The 24,469-nt window shown below is 42.5% G+C and overlaps 1 protein-coding gene across 2 annotated transcripts in view; it reads right to left on the reverse strand.

Moving 5' to 3' along the window:
* Window positions 1–6,308: 6,308 nt before the first annotated feature.
* Window positions 6,309–24,469, reverse strand: part of emc2 (ER membrane protein complex subunit 2) — a 92,766-nt gene continuing 74,605 nt past the window's right edge. The window contains exons 11-12 of one of the 2 annotated variants that reach the window (XM_067981755.1): window positions 10,415–10,444; window positions 6,309–8,188 (exon numbers count right to left, since the gene is read on the reverse strand). In XM_067981755.1, coding sequence (XP_067837856.1) covers window positions 8,102–8,188; window positions 10,415–10,444 — 117 coding nt within the window. In that variant the 3' untranslated portion in view covers window positions 6,309–8,101. The remainder of the gene's footprint in view (window positions 8,189–10,414; window positions 10,445–24,469) is intronic. The other variant, XM_067981759.1, reaches the window with a different exon arrangement.

The raw sequence follows: 24,469 nt of genomic DNA on the forward strand, positions 1-24,469 counted from the left end.
TTTCTCCCTTCAATATTAATTCAATAGCTTCGGAATGCAAGGGTCATTTATTCCAGATGTGCCACAACCTTGACTTCCAGTGGAGCTGTGGTCCAAAAATCTCCTTTGCATACTCATTCGCCCCACATGGCCTACACACCTACACAGCAATACCACAGAAGCAGATGTCTTCCTCGCAGATTCCTCTTGTTCTACAGATGGAAACGGTTAAAGCAATCTGTATATGTGGAAGGTAACTCTGTGAGTGTTATGTATTTAGACGTAAAGACAAATAGCCTATTCAGTAAATGTGGTTCCCTCAATGTTGTGTTATTTCTACACACTGCTGAAAATCCATATATAATGTAATTTCTAAAAACAAACTTTTTCTTCCCCCTGACCATTGAGAGCAGGTATAGCTGTTAAGGAGTTTTTATATCCATCCTGACATTTTAAACAGATCCACTGTAGCAATCGTGCTCACGATAAGAGATTTTAAAGGAAAATTGGTGCGTTGTTAGAAAATAACATCGTCCTATGACTGCAGTACCACATATAGATCCTCCGTATCTGAGGAATCGTGTAATGGAATAACTGACAGTAGTCAAAGTGGCCTCAACAAATTATAGGATAGATAACATTAAACAACTCATTCAACCCCTACTTTTTGAAGCAGAAAGTACTACCATTTGTATTGTTGGTTAATAAATGTTTTATGAGCATATGCAATACTTTAGAGTAACCTTTCATTTAACTGCCTACAATGTTTCTGGGGGTCCCAGGGGATTAAAGGCCTAAACCATCTCAAATCCACCTTAGCATTTGCCTGTGTGTGTGGCACAGCAAGCTGGTTAAATTCAACATGGTAATCACTGCCAGCATAACTAATGTTTTTTTTAGTATTTAGCTTCCTTTTCCTGTCTAGTGAATTATGAAGAGAGATTCTCCATAACTCCACGATACTGCGTAATCGGGAGTGACACCATTAGTTGGCAGCTTCACATAGCAACCATTTTCACGCCAGAAAACACTGCAGACAGCAGTACATACAATCTTACAGCACAGGAGGCGGTCATTCGGCCCATCGTGCCTGTGCCGGCTATTTGAAAGAGCTATCTAATTACTCCCACTCCCCTGCTCTTTCCCCATAGCCCTGTAAATTTTCCCTTTTCAAGTATTTATCCAATTCCCTTTTGAAAGTTACTATTGAATCTGCTTCCACCACCCTTTCAGGCAGTGCATTCCAGATCATAACTCTCCTCATCTCCAACCCCGGTTCTTTTGCCAATTACCTTAAATCTTTGACATGAATTGCAACAATTATACATTCCTTTCTGGTGCAAAAAACACAAAAGGAGAAGTGGCCCAACCATGGCTAACAAAAGAAATTAAGGATAGTATTAGGTCCAAAGAGGAGTCATATAAAGTTGCCAGAAAAAGTAGCAAGCCTGAGGATTGGGAGCAGTTTAGAATTCAGCAAAAAAGGACCAAGAGATTGATTAAGAGGGGAAAAATAGAGTATGAGAGTAAACTTGCAAGGAACATAAAAATGGACTGTAAAAGCTTCTACAAGTATGTAAAAGAAAAAGATTAGTGAAGACAAATGTAGGTCCTTTACAGTCAGAAATGGGAGAATTTATAATGGGGAACAGGGAAATGGCAGAGCAATTAAACAAATACTTTGGTTGTGTCTTCACGGAAGAGAACATAAATAACTTCCCAGAAATGCTAGGGAACCAAGGGACTAGTGAGAAGGAGGAATTAAAGGAAATTTGTATTAGTAAAAAAAGTGCTGGAGAAATTAATGGGACTGAAAGCCAATAAATCCCCAGTGCCTGATAATCTGCATCCCAGAGTATTAAAAGAGGTAGCCATGGAAATAGTGGATGCATTAGTTGTCATCTTCCAAAATTCTATAGATTATGAAACAGCTCCTGCAGATTGGAGGGTGGCAAATGTAACCCCACTATTTAAAAAAGGAGGGAGAAAACAGGGAACTACTGACCAGTTAGCCTAACATCAGTGGTAGGGAAAAGGCTAGAGTCTATTATAAAGGATGTTATAACAGGACACTTAGAAAATACCAACGGGATTAGACAAAGTCAACATGGATTTATGAAAGGGAAATCATGTTTGACAAACCTGCTGGAGTTTTTTGAGGATGTAACTGGTAGAATAGATAAGGAAGAACCAGTGGATGTGGTGTATTTGGATTTTCAGAAGGCCTTTGATAAAGTCCTACATAAGAGGTTAGTGTGCAAAATTAAAGCACATGGGATTGGTGGTAATATACTGGCATGGACTGAAAATTGGTTAACAGAGAATAGGAATAAATGGGTCTTTTTCAGTGTGGCAGACGGTGACTAGTGGGGTACCGAGGGATCAGTGCTTGGGCCCCAGCTATTCACAATATATATCAATGATTTGGATGAGGGAACCAATGTAATATTTCCAAGTTTGCTGACGACACAAAACTAGGTGGGATTGTGAGTTGTGAGGAGGATGCAAAGAGGCTTCAATGCGATTTAGACAAGTTGAGTGAGTGGGCAAATACATGGCAGATGCAGTATAATGTGGATAAATGTGAAGTTATCCACTTCGGAAGGAAAACAGAAAGGCAGAGTATTATTTAAATGGTGATAGATTGGGAACTGTTGATGTACAAAGGAACCTGGGTGTCCTTGTACACCAATCACTAAAAGCAAACATGCAGGTGCAGCAAGCAGTTAGGAAGCCAAATGGTATGTTGGCCTTCATTGCAAGAGGATTTGAGTACAGGAGCAAGGATGTCTTACTGCAGTTATACAGGGCCTTGGTGAGACCACTCCTGAAGTATTGTGTGCAGTTTTGGTCTCCTTACCTAAAGATACTTGCCATAGAGGGAGTGCAGCGAAGTTTCACCAAGCTGATTCCTGGGATGGCAGGACTGTTGTATGAGGAGAGTTTGGGTTGACTGGGCCTGTATTCACTCGACTTTAGAAGAATGAGAGGGGATCTCATTGAAACATATAAAATTCTGACAGGGCTAGACAGACTGGATGCAGGGAGAATGTTTCCCCTGGCTGGGGGGTCCAGAACGAGGGACACAGTCTCAGGATACAGGGTAGGACATTTAGGACTGAGATGAGGAGAAATTTCTTCACTCAGAGGTTGGTGAACCTGTGGAATTCTCTACCACAGAAAGCTGTGGAGGCCAATTCACTGAATATATTTAAGAAGGAGCTAGATAGATTTCTAGACACAAGGCATCAAGGGGTATGGGGAGAGAGCAGGAATATGGTATTGAGATAGAGGATCAGCCATGATCATATTGAATGGCGGAGCAGGCTCGAAGGGCCGAATGGCCTACTCCTCCTCCTATTTTCTGTTTCTCTGGTTACTGACCCTCTTGCCAGTGGAAAGTTTCTCCCTATCTACTCTAACAACACCGCTCATAACTTTGAGCACCTCTATTAAATCTCTCTTTAACCTTCTCTGCTCAAAGGAGCACAATCCCAGCTTCTCTAGTCTCTCCATATAACTGAAGTCCCTCATCCTTCAGTACATTGTTACAAAAAAAAATTGTTTTTTTTCTAATGCATCTTTTCCACCTTAGCCTCACTCTTAACACCCCACGCTATAAAATGTTGAGTACAAAAATAAGAGCTTGCATCCTTAAAATAAAATCCGAGATATGGAACATCCAGGACAGTCTTGGTATAAACTTGCTTTCAAGTTATAAATAAAAACGTGCCCATAGTTATCACACAGCAGTGTATGAGCATGTGAAGCAGAACTAGAAACAAGTGCTGGAGTGTGTTAGATTGTTGGTGATGACTCTCGCCACATTTTACTGCTGTCTGGAGCAGAGTGGTTTCAAAAGATCAGGTCATTTACTGCTCTCATTGTACATATGCTTCCATTGTTCCGTATGTGCCCGTCTTGTTTAACTTTACATAGAATTACAGAGTATACAGCACAGAATCAGGCTCCTCGGCCCAACTGGTCCATGCCAGTGCTTATGCTCCACATGAGCCTTCTCCCACCTTACTGCATCTAACCCTATCACCATATCCTTTCTTCCTCATTTGTTTGTCTAACTTCCCCTTAAATGCATCTATGTTATTCGCCTCAACTACTACTCGTGGTAGTGAGTTCCACATTCTCACCACTCTTTGGATAAAGTTTCTCCTGAATTCCCGATTGGATTCATTGGTGACTATATTATATTTATGGCCCCTAGTTTTGATCTCCCCCACTTCTCTCGACTTGTTTAATTTCTGCAAACCTAGTTAGTTAATTAGTAATCTGAGCCCAGTTGTGTGTGGCATGTTGATAATACAGTACATTCCCCCAGGGTAACTCTAGGATTGAGAGTGTCCTAAAGGGTACAGGGTCTCTGCAGGGACAGGACACTGGAAGGCTGAAGCTTCTGGTTCATCGGAAAAATTATGTTTGCTTTTGGGAAGTGTGGCAAGAATGCTGCAAGAGGAAACAAGCTCATTAAACACCCTAAAATTCCAACACACTGGCAGCTGCATGTTGAGAGTTACCCATCCCATAACCTCTCCTCACTATGCTTTGTATCCATCGGACCACACAATATACTCACCGCCTTGTTTGGGATGCTCTTGGTGTATAGAATGTATTGAAAATCATTCCATTCAGATGATTATTTCTATGAAGCACAACCATTGCTGTTTGCAATGCAATGTAAAGGTGTATGTAGCATTCTGGCACCTCACCACAAGAACAAATTCAACTGCAGCTATAGAGGTTAGATTGCAGTACAAGGATGGCTAACTTCAATGTGTTAGTTTGCAAACTTAAGTTACTCACAGATTATGTAAGAAATTGATATCTCTCCCAATCATGTTGAATCTTCAGACAGTGGTTAACCATTGCTGAGGAAATGATGCCCTCACTGAGGCTGAATCGCAGAAATTCTTCAAAATCTGATTCCCATTCCTGGCTCACTGCTGTGGCAAGTCAACATATTGACATCACCAAGCCGTCATGACATGGTTTCCACATCCAGCATCTTGAGCACAGTCTACCCCACCCCAATAGGACAACTTTCACAGCTCTGGTGGCACAAGTGGAAACCCACTGGGCACCGACACAGCAGTATACACTAACAACACTGGGACTTCTTGAAACACCAGACAAGTTCATTCACTACCGAAACCTCCCACGTATAACATGCACACTGTACACTATGGACGTACCTTACCAACTCTCTCCCATCATCCCTGTGCTCGCCGACCGACATTGACTCCTGGTCCTCCGAACGCCTCCATTTTAAAATTCTCATCCTTGTTTTGAAATTCCTCCACGGCCTTGCTCCTCTCTATCTCTGTCACCTTCTCCATGCCTTCCAACCCTCCAAGAACTCTGCGTTCCTCCACCTCTGGGCTCCTGTGCATCCCCAATTTCTTTTGAATCCAGGCCTTCAACAGCCTAGGCCCTCAGCTCTGGAATTCTCTCCTGAAACTTCACCGCCTCTCTCCTCCTTTAAAAAGCTCCTGAAAACCTCCCACTTTGACCAAGCTTTTGTTCACCTTTTTTGGCTTGGTGTCAATTTTTTTTTGTTTGATTACTTTCCTATGAAGCGCCTTGGGACGTTTTACTACATTAAAGGCGCGATATAAATACAAGTTGTTGTTAATTTTGGCAGTACAGTAAGCCACTTTTCAATTTCTACTGACTGTAAGGTGCTGACTGCCCCATCATCTATTCTCAATGGGAAGGAGCTGATGATAGTCAGGGGCCTGGGAGCAGCAGTCCATGCATGTACTGTACTTGACTCTGCACGCACATAGTTGACTTAGCTTGCACAAACTGTGCTGGGGGACAGCATGACCTCAATTGCCCACCATCGTCGCGACTGTCCTACGTGAGTAGGCGCAGCATAAACACTGCAAAAACAATCCCTTGCATTGCTGGTACTGCAAATTCATAAAGTACCAGGATCAGAGAGACACACGGCTGAAAGGTCTGCAGAGCGGGTCAATTAGTAGCAGATATTTAAACACTTTAGAAATATCAGTTTAATTCGAATAAACACAAGCTCAGACTGATTTCTTAGATCTTGAGATCTCAAGATCTCAGCGCTATTTAAAGAGTTTAGGCACAATTCAGACTGCTCAACAAATACACCATTCAAGACAGATGTTAAAAACAGATACATTTTACTGCTGGTTCTCGAAGCAATTACCCCTGGACTAACTAGTACAGACTCTCCATTAATCGCACCCCATTAACTCGCATCAGCGAAATACGATTTTCTTGTCTTTTTTTGGTCAGTGAACTTTCTTTTTTAACTGAAGGACAACACGTTCAACAATAAATGGAAACAGGCAGTTTATTAAACCAGTGCACACTAGATGGTGCTGTTATACAGGCTCGAGAGTTGGTCAGCTAGTGGCATGTTTTAATGGAATTCCCTGTGGTGCTCTAACACTCTGGGTCACTTCATCAGAGATGTAAAAGCACAGAAGGCTAATAGTGGCACTGTTCAAAAATGGACTGAAACCTGGTCAAATATAACGTTTGCATTTCTAACGGATTATTTAACTGTTTCTTTAATGTTATTTATTTATAACTAGGACTGTGTCAAAAGACTTTTTCAAGCTTTGGAATCCTCTCTGTGGGGGGGGGGGGGGGGGGGGGGGGGAAAGAAAAAAATTAAACATTATTTCAATACCAGTTTGCTTATCTCAATGCTTTTAAAGCCTATCCAATAACAAAAGCGGACAGTGAAGTATCACAAGATAATCGGATGGTGGCAGCGGGACTGAACTACCACAAAGTCCGGGAGCAGCCAAGTGGACATTTAGTTCTGCGACGTGACTAAATGATTGTTTGTGATTTAGTAATATGTAGTGTTGTAAATTTTCAAAGAGATTTCACCTTGCGCCAGTCATAATTCTTGCCACGAATAGCTTCATGCAATGGCAGACTTCACCATTGCAAATATGCAGCTCAAATTAAATACAAGCAATCTTGCCATTCAAAATGTACAGCATCCTCCTTTGGTAGACCGTAGGTGCTCGATTGCAAAGTTACTGCTGCAACAGGTCAAACCTATAATCGCTTCCCATTGCAACTTACAAAGGTGGGCATACGGAGCATAAATGAAGGCTTACTGTAGAACGATTGCAACACACAGAAATGGCAAAAACAGCAACTGTTTGACCAGTATCCTCTTTGGAGTGTATTAGGATACCTGTTTGCGCCCGTGTGAAAGTTAAAATAGGGTCTTTATTTTCAAGCACTGACCAACCAGAAAATGTAACTCAGATCTATAAACGCACAACAGTGGCATTAACGTCTTTGTTACAGTTACAAGGCTGGTGTGGGTGAGTTATGTTTAACTCACTTACATTGACTGGGTTACAGAGGTGCTCTGATTTTCTCCAGCCAGGGACACGCGACCCTGCGCTCAGAGTATTGGGGAGGAAACAGGGCCACCCATGTTAACTAGACATGATACTATCTATGGTACACATTGGTTCAGAGGGCACTGCATAACCTAGGGCTGGCACAAGGGTATTCCTGCACTTAGGCACCGGCCGTGACACAGCAGATGAATCAGGAGGTGATACAAATGCTCTATCCCACGATTGCTGCCTTGGATTTACGCCACTACAGTCTGAGCAAATCCTAGTGTAACATAAAACACAACTTGCAAAGTTCTCACAGCTACATTCGCAGACTCGGGAATAGCCGTCCTCTCACCTGTAATGGTGAGTTCAGGCCAATTCTTTCAACGAGAGAGGTCCCGTGACTGAAAGATCACTTGGAGCTCAACGTCAACTGGTGAAACATTTACTTTACTCGGTCAATGTGCTTTTTCATAGAATTTTAAAATATTTCTTTTAATGACGTCTCAAACATTACAAGCTGCTGCCAGTCATTAATTGTTAAATCGCTTCTGAATATCATTTAATTGTCACTGATGTGAAATATCAGCCCCGCAAACAGTCGAACTTCTAATTAAGTTCACAAAATCAAGTTCTTCAGCCAAGTTTGCATCACTGACGGGGGAAAGAGAGAAACAAAGGGTAGTGGAGATAGAGTTCCCAAGAGCGCACTGAAACAGCAGGTTCGGTTGTGGTTGATCCAGACTGTTGGAATGGCTTCATGACTGCGTGATCTGCAAAGCTTCCAGCATATCTTCCACGACCTTTAGCGAGTTTTTGGTCTCCTTTTTACCACGACCTGCAAGCTAGAAGTCAACAGAGAAGGATTAGGTATAGTCCCAGACTGGCACTGCTTTGAGTTCATGGCGTCGAGCCATTAACCCCTCACCCCTCCCCAAATCATTCAGATCTGGCTGCTGAAATGACTTTCTAATGCACCTTTCAAAAAGACAATTAAACTGGAGAGAGTTTACTTGAACCCAAGAGACTTGACATCTTCTCAACACAACACTTTCCAACAAACTTGAGCATAAATGTGGCTTCGCTTCGCACTCATAACTTCCAAGTAACTGGTTTATATCCACTTGAGAAAGGAGGTATTTAATGGGGGGCCCCCAAGGTTAATGTTCATTCCTAAAATAGTACATCTATTCTGATAATAAGGTGAGGAGGAACACTTTGACACTTGTAATGGCAATCATCCAACAATTTGCACTCATTCTGACATAGTCCGACCGGCCCACTGAACAGAAGCAGGAATAGAGATAAAGGAAAGGCTATGGGTTCACTGAAACTCATCACTTTGTTTGAAGCACTTTCCATCCATCAATGTGTCATCAAATTTAATTCCAAATTGTACTCGAATGTTAAGCACCATGGACCACACGAGTGGATTTTTAATTAAATTTCTGAAGTCTGGCTGTTCTTCGGACAATTGAAGTGACACTATCAGCCGCCTCGATCACGCTCCGACTGCCTAAAGTTGCCATTGGGTTTAACGCTGTTAAGATGGCTGTCCCCAAAATCGCAGGCATTCAAATCTCCGAGCTCACTCAAAGTTCTGAAGCTTGGGAAAGCACTGGAGGGGCAGTAACAAAAAAAAAAGAAAAAATTGAATGGGATTCAGCCAGCAGGCTTGTTCTGCCGTCAATTTCAAAAAAAAATCTTGGCTGCGCTCCTAAACTTAATCCTTTGGTATTAAATGTCTATGTTGACATAGATATTTGACATTTGTGTTAAGAGATTTCTTTTTTTGCCAGAGAATGACAGAATGAGCAGTTTAAAAAGCTCTCAGTAATGCTATTTAATAATAAACATGAATTGCATTATTAAAACAAAATTGAGAGAAAAATAAAATCTTTGGAAACATCTGTGTCTCTTCTCTCCCTGTATTTACATCCAGTACGTGAAAGATGCATTTTTACAACTGGCACATCACAACTCCTGAGGTGCAGAAAGATGACCAAGTGTATTAAAAATGTTCAACTGTTCACAGAAACCAGTGCCTTTTGCGTCCCCCTTTTTTAAAAATAGTTTATTCAAGATGCATTGTTTTTTTTAAAAAAAAAATTCTGTGGTCCTCTACATTTTTCTTTTTCCATGCATTCTTTCAAAGATTCACTAATGTCCTTTGGGGAAGGAAACCTGCCGTCCTTACCAGGTCTGGCCTATATGTGACTCCAGTCCCACACCAACACTGTTGTCTCTTAAATGCCCTCTGAAGTGGCCTAGCAAGACACTCGGTTGTATCAAACCTCTATCTGCAGCGGTTAAATAAGAAGGCGGGCAACTAGGAACGAGCTGCCAGAGGCAGTAGCAGAGGCGGGTACAATTTTGTCTTTTAAAAAGCATTTGGACAGTTACATGGGTAAGATGGGTATAGAGGGATATGGGCCAAGTGCAGGCAATTGGGACTAGCTTAGTGGTATAAACTGGGCGACATGGACATGTTGGGCCGAAGGGCCTGTTTCCATGTTGTAACTTCTATGATTCTATGATTCTAGGAATGGGCAATAAATGCTGGCCTTGCCAGCGACGCAGCAGTGAATTAAAAAAAAGTATATAACTTTACAGAAAATTGCTCTGGTGCAGCTGTAAGTGGATTGAAAACTAGTGTGAACCCCAGTAAGGACATTCGAGGGATCAATGGTTAATGACTCATATTGCAATGAAGTAAAACTTAGCGGTGACGTTGCCTTTTGTTTTAACTGAGACAAGCCCTTTCTTTTATGGGAGTACTTGGGAGCTTGAGCAGTTGAGGTGTCTACTCGAAGGTTATCTGCATTGCACGAGCATCATCAGTTCTCAGAGGGGTTTCCCCTCAGGGTTAAAAATACTGACAACTGCCCACAACTTTCCCTGCTAAATTCACAGTTTACCTCCGCCTCACAGAATCGATACGTCTCTCCTTATTTGAGAGAGAGTAAATAAGAAACTGTTCCCACTGGCAGGAGGGTCGGTAGCCAGAGGACACAGAGTTAAGATAATTAGCAAAAGAACCAGAGGGGAGACGAGGAGAAATTTTTTCTTACGCAGCAAGATGACGATCTGGAATGCACTGCCTGAAAGGGAAGCAGATTCAATAAAAACTTTCAGAAGGGAATTGGATAAATACTTGAAAAATTTGCAGGGCTATGGGGAAAGAGCAGAGGAGTGAGACTAATTGGATAGCTCTTATAAGGAGCTGGCACAGGCACGATGGGCCGAACGGCCTCCTTCTGTGCTGTAAGATTCTATGATTCCTTGGCTGGAGATGGATGGATTGTAAAGGTTGTCTTCAAGGTATAATGCTACTCCCTCTTCCAAAAAGACAATTTTTCAATAATTTCTCTGGCACTTAATAATTTAATACTGTAATAAAACCACTTAATTCAGCAGTATATTTTCAAAGAATTTTCACTTTTTAAAAAGATGTATTTTGTCATTTATTTTGCTTCAATACAATTACTGGAAGAATCCCAGAATTTACATGCATTTTTTTGTATTTTTAATTAAAGATGGGCAAGAAAGCTCTCTATCTGCAGATAACAAGGTTAAGCTGTTCCACTGCAGCGAGACTTGACTTTTACAAACACATCTTGAAGTTGGAAAAATTTCACCGCACATCACTCAGAGCTAATTTAAAACAGAAAATATTTTATTTCACAGGTACTCAGTTATACCATAGTTGCATGATTGCCAAGTATTCAATTTGCAACCAGAAGATGAGAGTGCCAATGCTCTAAACTACATCTGAAATCTGACTCATTTGGAAGGGTGCATTACAATTTACGAGCTCAAGCTGAAGCAATTTATAAACATCACCTGAATCCCAATATCTATACTTTTAGATAATTAAAAATTTTCATGTCTGTGCGCACTTTCTATCAAACCTGTTATAAATTTCTTAGTTGACATTTATAATGGGATCTGCCTATGTAAACTTGGTACGGTTGTAATCACACCCTCCCCCTACAAGCAGTTTCCATTAGAAATGTGGATGTAGGAGTTTATAATGGAAATACAAAAATAAGCAGAGAATAGATGATTTTAATATGGGGACTGAATTGTATCTGCTCGTACTGGTACAATTACCTCCGCCTCGAACCCTGCTTCACCTGAAGACTACACTTGGTCTCGACTCCCTGTGACACACACGCAAAGGTACATGTGCCTTTCTAATGCAGCATGTATCTTACCCGCTGCCAACTGTTCCCCTCGCTGTTCCCTTCTTGGCCATACACTGCCTAGGCTGATGAGCTGCTCTCAGACCGATTTCAGTGCCAGTGTTAACCACGCGTCAGGTATTGAATGAGTAGTGGCCGTTTGTGGAGATGAGTCGATCTCATTTCCGACAGCTTCGTCGATGCTCAGCACCTCCCCACAGAACGAAGATAGTCAATTCAGCAGAGCGAGGGACTGAACCCGAATCGATTTGTGGTGTTTCAATGCACTAAATCTCCACAGCAGAAATGATTTTTTTGGTTTTACAGGTAGGGGTGAATAACGCACGGGCCTGTGCAGGGGGTCTATGGCGAGGGTGCCCGGGGGTCTATGGCGAGGGTGCCCGGGGGTCTATGGCGAGGGTGCCCGGGGGTCTATGGCGAGGGTGCCCGGGGGTCTATGGCGAGGGTGCCCGGGGGTCTATGGCGAGAGTAGAAAGGGGCCAACCGGTGACCTGGGGCATGAACGAAAGAAAGAACTTGCATTTCTATAGCGCCTTTCACGACCTCAAGACTTCCCAAAGCACATCACAGCCAATGAAGTACTTTTGAAGTGTATTCACTGTTGTAGTGTAGGAAACACGGCAGCCAATCTGTGCACACCAAGGTAATAATGACCGGATAATCTGTTTTAGTGATGTTGTTGAGGGATAAATATTTGCCAGGACACTGTTCTAGCTTTTAATGTCAGGAGGGGCAGTCAGCAGGTTCGTTGCAATATAAATACTGCCACTTGCCATTGCTGGGGTGAGGAGAGGCTCCGAATGTTCGTGGTACTCAGGGTCCCAAGATTTCTTAATCTGGCTCTGTGTACGGGGGCACATTGTAACATTTTCACACACAGCAAAACTACAGTGCTGAGGAATATGCTGGCGACCCACAGATGGTAACTCCTGACTCCAACATTTTGTCGAGCCCGGAGGTCATCAAACAGAGACTACAAATCCTGGAATAAAACAATCAAATCTGCATACTCTGAAATTGCTAGCTCAACTTTCTGAACACAGGGGCTGAAGATCTGGAAGGGAAGTGCAAAATAATCAAAATGCTTGGAGTTTTGTGGAGAGACTGGAGAAGCTGAGATTGTTCTCCTTAGAACATGGAAGGTTAAGGGGAGATTTAATAGAGGTGGTAAAGATGATGAGGAGTTTTGAGAGTAGATAGGGAGAAACTGTATCCACTGGCAGGAGGGTCGGTAACCAGAGGACACAGATTTAAAGTAAGTGTCAAAAGAACCAGGGGGGAGTGGAGAATAATTTTTTTCACGCAGCGAGTTGTTACGATCTGGAATGCACTGCCTGAAAGGAAAGCAGATTCAATAGTATCTTTCAAAAGGAAATTGGATATATATTTGAAAAGGAAAAATGTGCAGGGCTACGGGGAAAGAGTGAGGGAGTGGGACTAATTGAATAACTCTTTCAAAGAGCCGGCACAGGCACAGTGGGCCGAATAGCCTCCTTCTGTCCTGTAAGATTCTATATTTTGTTGACTGAAAGGCTAAACAAAGAGCCAATCTCAGCGTTCACAGTGTCTTTCATTCATGATCGGAGAGCAAAATAAGTCCTGGGACTGCAGCAAAACTGCAAACTCCATTCAGTGGGCATTTCTGCAATACACTATACTACACTCACCTGCCATACACCACGATTGGGTGGGCCTATCCTGAAAGGACCTGTCAGTCCTCTCAAGCCAAAGATTTTTTAAAAAACAAGACAAATCCATCCTACTGCAGAGCAAGAGGTTCAATCGAGCAACACTGCACTGTGTACATGGCCAAAAACTGTGTTAATTTGCACCAGGGCAAAATGTAATTCGCAGCGGCGGAAAATGTAATTCGCACCACAGTGCTGTTGAGAGGCTGCTAATGCTGCAAAAAGATAGAACAATCAGCTGCTGTGTAAACAGAAAATTAGACCAACCATCTCCTGTCGGTTAAAGCACGTGGGATTGGTGTAATATACTGGCATGGATTGAAAATTGGTTAACAGACAGTAGGAATAAATGGGTCATTTTTGGGGTGGCAGGCAGTAACTAGTGGGGTACCGCAGGGATCAGTGCTTGGGCCCCAGCTATTCACAATATATATCAATGATTTGGATGAGGGAACCAATGTAATATTTCCAAGTTTGCTGACGACACAAAACTAGGTGGGATTGTGAGTTGTGAGGAGGATGCAAAGAGGCTTCAATGCGATTTAGACAAGTTGAGTGAGTGGGCAAATACATGGCAGATGCAGTATAAAGTGGATAAATGTGAAGTTATCCACTTCAGAAGGAAAATCAGAAAGACAGAGTATTATTTCAATGGTGATAGATTGGGGAATGTTGATGTACAAAGGGACCTGGGTGTCCTTGTACACCAGTCACTGAAAGCAAATATGCAGGTGCAGCAAGCAGTTAGGAAGCCAAATGGTATGTTGGCCTTCATTGCAAGAGGATTTGAGTACAGGAGCAAGGATGTCTCACTGCAGTTATACAGGGCCTTGGTGAGACCACATCTGGAGTAGTGTGTGCAGTTTTGGTCTCCTTACCTAAGAAAGGATATACTTGCCATAGAGGGAGTGCAATAAAGGTTCACCAGGCTGATTCCTGGGATGGCAGGACCGTCGTATGAGGAGAGATTGGGTTGACTTGGCCTGTATTCACTCGACTTTAGAAGAATGAGAGGGGATCTCATTGAAACATATAAAATTCTGACAGGGCTAGACAGACTGGATGCAGGGAGGATGTTTCCTCTGGCTGGGGGGGTCCAGAATGAGGGGTCACATTCTCAGGATACAGGGTAGGACATTTAGGACTGAGATGAGGAGAAATTTCTTCACTCAGAGGGTGGTGAACCTGTAGAATTCTCTACCACAGAAGGCTGTGGAAGCCAAGTCACTGAATATATTTAAGAAGGAGCTAGATAGATTTCTCGACACAAAAGGCATCAAGGGGTATGGGGAGAGAGCGGGAATATAGTACTGATATAGAGGATCAGCCATGATCATATTGAACGGCGGAGCAGGCTCAAAGGGCCAAATGGCCTACTCCTGCTCCTATTTTCTACGTTTCTATCAGTCAGCTTTGATCGACCATCGCTGCTCAGTCTTAGCACACAGCTTGGCCATCATCACTGGGACCACAGACCACCTCAGAGAAAGGAGAGAAACACTTCACAATTTTCAGCAGAAATTAGTAATTGCTCATTAATTACAAGCTCTTATGGGACTCAATGAGTAAAAATGTAATATATAAAAAATATAAGGCATTTTTTTAATATAAAAGTGACTAATCTCAATTTAAAGTTGGTGCAACCTTGAAGCTGCCTGGTCCTTAAACTATCTTAACACCACATAATGTCCTACAGTAACATCACAACTAAATACCTCTTGGCATGAAAACTGCCCATTTCTTGGTTTAAAATGCAATTATGATTATGAAAGGGTGTGATAGGGTAGTTGTAGAGAAGATGTTGCTAGTTGCGGGACACCCCAGAACTAGGGGCCATGAATATAAGATAGTCACTAACAAATCCAATAGGGAATTTAGGAAAAACTTCTTCACACAGAGAGTGGTTAGAATGTGGAACTCGCTACCACAAGGAGTAGTTGAGGCGACTAGCATAGATGCATTTAAGGGGAAGATAGATAAACTCATGAGGGAGAAAGGAGTAGAAGGATATGTTGATAGGGTGAGATGAAGAGGGGTGGGAGGAGATTCATGTGCAGCATAAACACTGGCATAGGCCTGTTGGGCCCAATGGCCGTTTCTGTGCTGTACATTCTATGTCATTCTTTGTACTTAATAAGCCATGTGTCACCCTTTCCCCCCCCCCCCCAAAGTCCTTCGGTAAGTATCCATGAACTCTGTTCACCACAGCAGCAATCCTGATCGAGTTCTCTCAAATGACAATAAACTGCCATCACGAGGTAGAAGCTCAAGTTATTCTCCTGACATTGTAGAATCTGAAATGCTTCTTTACATCAATTACTGCGCAGAGTTCTGACCGCTCACTTGAATCAATTATTTGTTCTTTTAAAAAAAGTGTTGTTTGGGACAAATAGATCAATCAAGAGAGAGGAGGAAAAAAAAGTTAACTGAATGATGTGAGATTTAATATTTTCTATAACGATCACTGAAAAACTTCGCTCATTTGTACTTTTGCCCGTTTTTGGATCTGAACTTGTTGCTCTTTATTTCCAATTTTTCCTCTCCAATATTCTGCCTTTGCCCCTCTCTCCTGAAGAGGAGACTTGTAGTAGATTTCTGTCCTATGCACTCCAGTATCTCATTGAAAGAACCAATAGGGGCATCACAATTAGGTGGCAGCCATGGCTTTGTGGGTGGCACTCTCTCCTCTTGTGGGTTCAAGTCACACTCCAGGGACTTGAGCACAAAATCCAGGATGACACTAACAGTGCAGTACTGAGGGAGTGCTGCACTGTCGGGAGGTGTCATCTTTCCGACGAGACGTTAAACCGAGGCTCCGTCTGCCCTCTCAGGTGAACGCAAAGATCCCACGGCACTATTCGAAGGAAAACAGGGGTCTTCTCCCTGGTGTCCTGGCTAATATTTACCCCTCAACCAACATCACTAAAACAGATTATCAGGTTATTTATCTCATTGTTGTTACTGGGACCTTGCTGTGTGCAAATTGGCTGCCAAGTTTCCCTACATTACAATAGTGACTGCACTTCAAAAAAGTACTTATTTGGCTGTAAAGCGCTTTGGGACGTCCTGAGTTTGTTCCTTCTTGAGCCTAATCATGTTTTCACCAGATATGCCCTGCCGTAAAGACCAGGAATCTCCTTGATCTGCATGATTCAATACCACACCACATGGTGCATTTACTCACTCAGCTACTTTTTAATTTCTTCCCCCTCTTTAGCTTCCTCCTTGGGCCTTGCACCATTTCCTGGTCGAAAAGGTAGGTCAGTGAGCTGCAGACAAGCCCCAACCAATCTTGGTCTTTAGCTGTAACCAGGAGGTACACAAGTTCCATGTGCTTAAGTGCCTGGCCTTCTGATGGGCACTGAAGAGCATGGCGGGTTGAGCTTGTGTAATCACCCACTTGTACTTTTACTCCTTGGTGCTGCCCCTTAAAGCAGATGTTCGCTTTTCGATTTTTCGCATTTCCTAATAAAACCGGAACTGGTACAGTGCGAGACACGTTTGTGTTCTTTTATTCTATGTTAGTGTGTTTAAGTACGAGTTAATCACTTCTTGCAAATTCCTGCTCCAATTGTAGCCATTCAGCTTTGGCACAATTAAAATAGGTTATATAACAGAAGTACTACTTTACTAGTAGTTCCATGGACTTTTTTTTAAACTGAATATGCACAGTCTACTTCCTGTATAACCAATGCCAATTTTTAATACCAGTTTCGAGTGAGAGAGAAGTCATGCCTCTCTTCATTCCTAATCAGATTAACAAAGACGTAATGAGTTCTTTTTCAAAAACACTCAAGTAAACATTCTATTATTCAAATCACGGGTCCTTAACTACCACCGTATTATTCTTTCTATAATTGTTTCCTTCCCTGTGCAGAGAAAGAGCTTGTATTTTTTTTTACGTTCTATTCCAACTCATATTAGCTGTATACAGATACCTAGGATAGCAAAAGCTTTTATAAATTCACGTTAGTGTTATCGTTTTTGGAAATCAATTTCTGAAGCCATGTTCAGTTGCGGTGATGTTTTCAATATAATTTCCTGACTAGATCAATGTTACACTACCACAGAGGTGATCCTCCAGTAATGGCCCACATGGGGGCACAAGCACCAGCTGTTGTCCTGCAGCTGAACTCTGGGTCCAGCTCTGACCCTTGATTTCCCCCCCCCCCCCCACCCCCGAAACATGCCTGAATATCTTAAGTGCATCTCCCTGGAATGGTGATGATAATCACCAGGTAGCACTGGCACCAAAGTTGTAATGACCAAATCTTGCGGAGAAGTCAAACATTTGTCACAATCAATCAGCCCGCCCTGTCCAGCTGTGTCTTCAAGCCAGAGAAGACGGCGGTTTCAAAGAAACTGAGCACTAGGATGGGCCCAAAGGGCAAAGAAACATGGCCTTTAATTTTGATTTGCCGGTAGGTGCAGGCACCTTTCACCCACTTGGTTCCCATAACTGGTCACTGCGATAAAAGCTTTCAAGTGGGGCTAGGAGAAGCAGTAGAGGAGATTGCTTATTACTTCCTTTCCCCAGCTGATAAAGAAAGTTACATTTGTGCTGGAGGAGAACAGAAGCCCTTTCTTCACTGGCCTCCCATTCCCATGCAAACCGAAACAGCCCTAATCAGATGCCAGGGGAGTTCCAATCCCTCAAGAAACAGCTTTGATGCAGAGTGCGTTTTAACTTGGCTGCAGATGTCAGTTCTTGGGAACCCAGAGATAAAAATCACAGACTAGAACACAACTAGAACTGCTGACCTGCAAACCAGCATCAGAAGTGAGAAGAGTTGCAATGGAAACAGAAAACAGTTTGACAAGTAAAACACTGCCAGATTTCTAACATTATAGGCAGCTATTTTCCAAAAAGATCATTACTTTACTGAACAGTAAGCTGGCTTGAACAGAATGTTGTATCGTCGGGAGGTTAAACAGCATTCAATTGTATGGATTATTACCTCAAAACTCTGACTTGGAGAAGGATGATCTCGGAAGCCTTTTACTGAGCTGAATTTTTATATTGAGAAACACAAGTGTAGCAGGAATAGACAAGTAAGATCCAAACAGCAGATCCAAAGGGTGGGCAACACCGTGGAATACTGCCTGAGCCAGTTGCGGGACATCTATTTTGGTCTGGGTAAGCAGACGAATTGTCACAATTACCGTGTGGTGACCCTAATGTTAAATAGGCACCCATTAAAATTGATCCTTTTACAGCCAGGCATGCCCATCCACAATTAAGCTCAACTCTGCCAAAGCAGAAATGTCTAGAAATAATTTGTTTTGACCCTTGACTAAATTATTTTTTTCAATCTAAAGGTTGCAAGTTACCAATAACGGATACAATAACCATTTTTTCTTCTAATGGGAGGGAAGTAGGATTCAAGCAACTTGAAAAATGAAAGCTGGGGTCCAATATACAGATTGCATCTCATCTTGCAGCATTGTTGTTTCCTTCCTCACTGGGAATAAAGCACAGGCTCCACCAACTGACAGGCAGGGGAAAGAAACATGTGCCCACCAGGAGGCAAGGATCAAACACATACCTAACACAGCCTTGAACCGCCAACACTGCCAGGGATCAGAGAAATGCCCACGCGCCAGCCTGCCCATCTTGGGACTCATTCCTCCCACCAAACCACTGGGGATCCAAGCGGGGCAATCATGACTGTCAGAGGACTGTATGTCTGCCAGGATTCAGATTCGACATGCATTTAAACAACCAGCAAACAAATACTTCCATTTTATTCCCTTTCCTTAAATCATCTTTAGCAAATATGGCTCCTGCCACAGACTCCAGGGGGCAGGAAACTAGTGGTGGAATATCAAGAAACATTTAGAAGGACTTTTTTTGTACTCGTGTGCATAATTTGTTTTTTTTTTACTATCTATCTTTATAAATTTCAACCTGTAAAAAAATTCAGAGTGAGATCAAATCGATTACTAACCAACCTCAACTAGTCCAGACAAGCATCCAAGTTAAGAGCAAGGGAACCTGCACATTCATGAATAGTAAGTGTGTAAGGGGCAGATAGGGACCAGGCTGAACACCCACCAATAATGGTGGCAAAACAACTCAGCAAATGAGACAGAATAAGTTGTATAGCTCCGTGGGAAAAGGAGGCACATGAACAGCCTCTGGAAAGAACGAACGAACTTGCATTTCTATAGCGCCTTTCACATCCTCAGGACATCCGAAAGTGCTTTACAGCCAATGAAGTACTTTTTGACATGTAATCACTGTTGTAATTGTAGGGAAACGCAGCAGCCAATTTGCGCACAGTAAGCTCCCACAAACAGCAGATGTGTTAATGACCAGATCATTTGTTTTTAGTGATGTTGGTTGAAGGATAAATATTGGCCAGGTCACCGGGGAGAACTCTCCTGCTTGTCTTTGAAATAGTGTCATGGGATCTTTCACGTCCACCCGAGAGGGCAGTCGGGGCCTCGGTTTAACGTCTCATCCGAAAGACAGCAGCCCCAAAAGTGCCGCAATCCCTCAGTACTGCACTGAAAGTGTCAGCTTGTATTATGTGCTCAAGTCTCGGGAATGGGACTTGAACCCACAATGTGCTACCACTGAGCCACGGCTGACACCTGGAGAGATGACTGATTTAATGTTTGCAAAAGGGGAAAAGAGAATGGAAGGAATGATGGGAGAGCAATCAGTGAAGCGTGGGTTGAAGAAAGAGCTTCCAAGATAGATGCAATCAAACCTGCTGCTCCCCGACCACTAGAGCCGTAATGAGATTCTGGCAGAAGGGCCAGTAACCAGAGGACACAGATTTAAGGTAACTGGCAAAAGAACCAGAGGGGAGATGAAAAATTTTTTTACGCAGCGAGTTGTTATGATCTGGAACGCTCTGCCTGAAAGGGTGGTGGAAGCAGATTCAATAGTAACGTTCAAAAGGGAATAGGATAAATACTTGAAAAGGAAACATTTGCTGTGGGGAAAGAGCGGAGTGGGTCTAATTGGATAGCTCTTTCAAAGAGCCGGCACAGGCACGATGGGCCGAATGGCCTCCTTCTGTGCTGTAAGATTCTATACCCCATGTTATGTGGGAAAGCAAACCGTCCTAAAATGGTCGAATGAAAAGGCACAGACATGTAACAACTTAAGGGCAGCATATCTCATTAGTGGAAAATTATGAAGATTTCTGTTCTTTCTTCATTATAGCAGCCATGTGAATTAAGAACCAATATCTGATTTGGGCTACATTTTATTCCTCAGGTATTTTAATGTAATTTATAATTTTGGTTAATTATACATCATAGAATCACCTCTCTCATAATCAGGACTTGATGACTCGAGCACAAATAATTAAAACTAGAACCAAGGATCATTTTATCTGAAAAATGACTGTCAGTTTGGTTGGGCTCACATGAAAAGTAAGTAAAATGCATTCATCAAAGTTGATTGCCCAAAACGTTCCATTTGGCTCGTGTGGCAAATGTTACACTGGACTGGTGAACTGTACGGGTGGAGGAAATCTTTACTAGAATCCTACACCACGGGTGTATAGGACATACTGCATGCTCGCTGATGCACTGGAGAGTGGAATAACTTGAATTCAGAGATTACCTGAGCATGCAAACTGTTCATTTGAGTGGTTACTACAACCATTATGAATAAATCATAAATTGGAGAAAATACAAGGCCAATGTATAATTTTATTAAAACGCCCTATGTTTCTAAAACAAACGTACAGCACGGCTTTTAGTTGTCAATTAAAGGCAGAGTCCCTCCAATGGGATCGAAGAACTTATCACATATATTACTTTGTAAGCTAATCACAAATAGCATTTAACTGTGCCAATATGATTGTTGTAATTATTACAAGACATATTTGCCCCCTTGTCTTTTTCCCCTCGTGTTACACAGCATTCTGCAGCTGAGAGGACAGCCAAGTGACCTGCACACAGACTCTGCCGACAGCGTTCTAAGCTGGCCTCCATCAGAATGACTCAACTGCCAACAACAACAACTTGCAACTTACAAAGTCCCAAGGAGCATGTTCAGACAAAATCTGATACTAAACCACATAGAGATATTAGGACAGATGACTAAAAGCTTGGTCAAAGAGGTAGGTTTTAAGAAACATCTTAAAAGGAGAGAAAGGCAGAGAGGTTTAGGGAGGGAATTCCAGAGCTTAGGGTCTAGGCAGCTGAAGGCATTGCCACCAATGGTGGAGTGATGGAAATCGGGGCTGCACAAGAGGCCAGAATTGGAGGAACGCAGAGATCTCGGAGGGTTGTAGGGCTGGAGGAGGTTACAGAGCTAGGCAGGGGTGAGGCCATGGAGGAATTTGAAAACAAGGATGAGAATTTTAAAATTGAGGTGTTGCCGGACGGGGAGCCAATGTAGGTCAGCGAGCACAGGGGCTGAAGTGTGAACGAGACTTGGCCAACGCCCAACACTATCGCTGCTCTTACGGGGAATCAAATCGCCTCCACTTTCAATTGAGGTTAGGGACCCGTGGTCAAGCATCCGCTCAAACCAACGTCCTACTTCTCTATGGCCAAGCACAATGTTGATCAAAATATAAATTTTACTTCAGGATTTCATACCAATACACAACTTAATTGTGGATTAGGAGTTCGGTAACTGGCCAGACAACAACCGAAGAAAGATTTATAACTCAGAGATTGTTCAAATTCCAAACAATGCAACGCATCCATTAATCCTGTGGCACTTCATGAAGCCCAAAAAATGTTCACATAACTGCCAGCATTTTAATCTGTTAGAAAAACATGAAATTGCAGAAGCACAGCAAGTCAGCTGGCATTGGAAAGGGAACGAAGGGTTGAGGGTTTTGACAACCTGAAATGTTTTCTTTCTGATCCTGAACAAAACTTGCTGTGCATTTTGTTTCCATTTCTCATTTCCAGCATTTGCATTTATTTTAATCTCTATTTTAATCTATTAGTTTCAATGTCGACTCATAGCTCATCTATAAGTCACTATTATTTGAGTCAACATACTGTGTTTGTTATCTCGAAAAAACAGTTCAAGATCATAATAACATTTGTTTGTTTGCTTGAGCGTAGGTATAAAAAACACCCCTACATTGGGAACCTGCAATTCTGGCCTCTTGCACATCCCCGATTTTCATCGCTCCACCTCTGGCAGCCGTGCCTTCAGCCATCTAGGCCTTAAGCTCTGGAATTCCCTCCCTAAACCTCTTCTCCTTTAAGATACTCCTTAAAACCTACCTCTCTAACCAAGTTTTAGGTCACCGGTCCTAAAACTCCTTATGTGGTTCGGTGTCAAATTTTGTTTCATAACGTTCCTATGAAACGCCTTGGGACATTTTACTGTGTCAAAGGCACTAAATAAATGCAAGTTGTTGTTGTTTACATTTTAATAGAACAGAATCAAAGCAAGGGGATTCACTCAAAGCACACGCACTCCATATAACCGGTGAACTTTTTTGGAGGATATACAGTGGGTATGCAGTCTATTCAAAGGCTGTCCCTCAACTACCCTCAAGTCCTTGCTGAATATTTGCTCTCTTTTGGCAACTACTTGGCAGATAGTGCATCACCATTTTGCATGCAATCCTACATTTAAGTGAAACCTGAAGAAACAAATCCTGTCATCTTTTCTTAGAAAGAAGATCGCTGGCTCCCAGATGGTTCTCAGTAAGTTTATTCCAGCGAGTAGCCGAGCCTGAGGTTCAATCCCTGGTCTGTGGCCAAGTATACTGATCTCAGCTAAGCCAGCGGTGGAGCCTCGAGAATTGGCATTGGTGTGTCAGAATCACGAAGACAAACCAGAGCAGCAGCAGCTGGCTGCTTCCCAGCCACCCCTGCTGGAACTGCGCAAGCATGAACATCAAGCAAGGTTTGGATCAGAAAGAAAAATACGCCAATCAAATTTTAAAAAAAACGGAAAATGCTGGAAACACTCAGCTGGTTGGGCAGCGTCTGTGGAGAGAGGGCAGTCGGGTTAACGTCTCAGGTTGATGACCCTTTGTCAGAACCGAAGGGTCACCCACCTGAAGCATTACCCACCTGAAGCATTAACCCTCCCTCCCTCTCTCTCTCTCTCTAGGGAGGCAAGGATCAGACTCGGCTGCGATGCTCCCCACGGTTCAATAGTCCATCAGTGCCATGGCTCACATTAGGAGTTGCCACTTGAGCAAAGTACTGGAGCGGGCCTGGTGACTACACATCTCCCAGCAGGGAGTCAATAATCTTAAGGAGGGCAAAAGAGAAGATTTACATAGAATTTACAGCACAGAAACAAGCCATTCGGTCCAACTGTTCTATGCCAGTGTTTATGCGCCACACGAGCCTCCTCCCAACCCCTCTTCATCGAACCCTATCAGCATAGCTTTCTATTCCCTTCTCTCTCATGTAATTATCTAGCTTCCTCTTAAAGGCATCTATGCTATTCACCTCAACTACTCCACATGGTAGCGAGTTCCACTTTCTAACCATTCTCTGGGTAAAGAGGTTTCTCCTGAATTTCTTATTGGATTTGTTAGTGACAATCTTATATTTATGACCACTAATTTTGGACACCCCCACAAGTAGAAACATCATCTCTATCCTATCAACGCCTTCATAACTTTAAATACCTCTTTCAGGTCACCTCTCAAATTTTGTTTGATAACATTCCTATGAAGCGCCTTGGGATATTTTACTGTGTAAAAGGCGCTATATAAATGCAAGTTGTTGTTGTTTACATTTTAATAGTACAGAATCACAGCAGGTGGATTCGCTCAAAACACACGCACTCCACATAACTGGTAAACTTTTTTGGAGGATACACAGTCGGTCTTCAGTCTATTCACTGTTCAAAGGCCGTCCCTCAAGTCCTTGCTGAATATTTGCTCTCTTTTAGCAAATACTTGGCAGATATTGCATCACCATTTTGCATGCAATCCTACATTTAAGTGAAACCTGAAGAAACAAATCCTCAATTACCCTCAAGTCCTTGCTGAATATTTGCTCTCTTTTAGCAAATACTTGGCAGATATTGTACCACCATTTTGCATGCAATCCTACATTTCTAGAGAAAAGAGCTCCAGTCCGTTCAGTCTTTCCTGATAGTGAACTATGTATAGGTTCAACACTATGGCAAAAGCCATTAAATGTTATAGACACAAGTATTACACACTTTCACCATTAAATTTAGCCACTGTGTAATAGTATTATATTGTAACATGATACTACTATGTAAATTCAGGGAGACGATAGCCCTCGAATCTAATAGCTGAATTTAATT

The sequence above is a fragment of the Heptranchias perlo genome, chromosome 3 (assembly GCF_035084215.1).
Source record: "Heptranchias perlo isolate sHepPer1 chromosome 3, sHepPer1.hap1, whole genome shotgun sequence".
NCBI classification, from domain to species: domain Eukaryota; kingdom Metazoa; phylum Chordata; class Chondrichthyes; order Hexanchiformes; family Hexanchidae; genus Heptranchias; species Heptranchias perlo.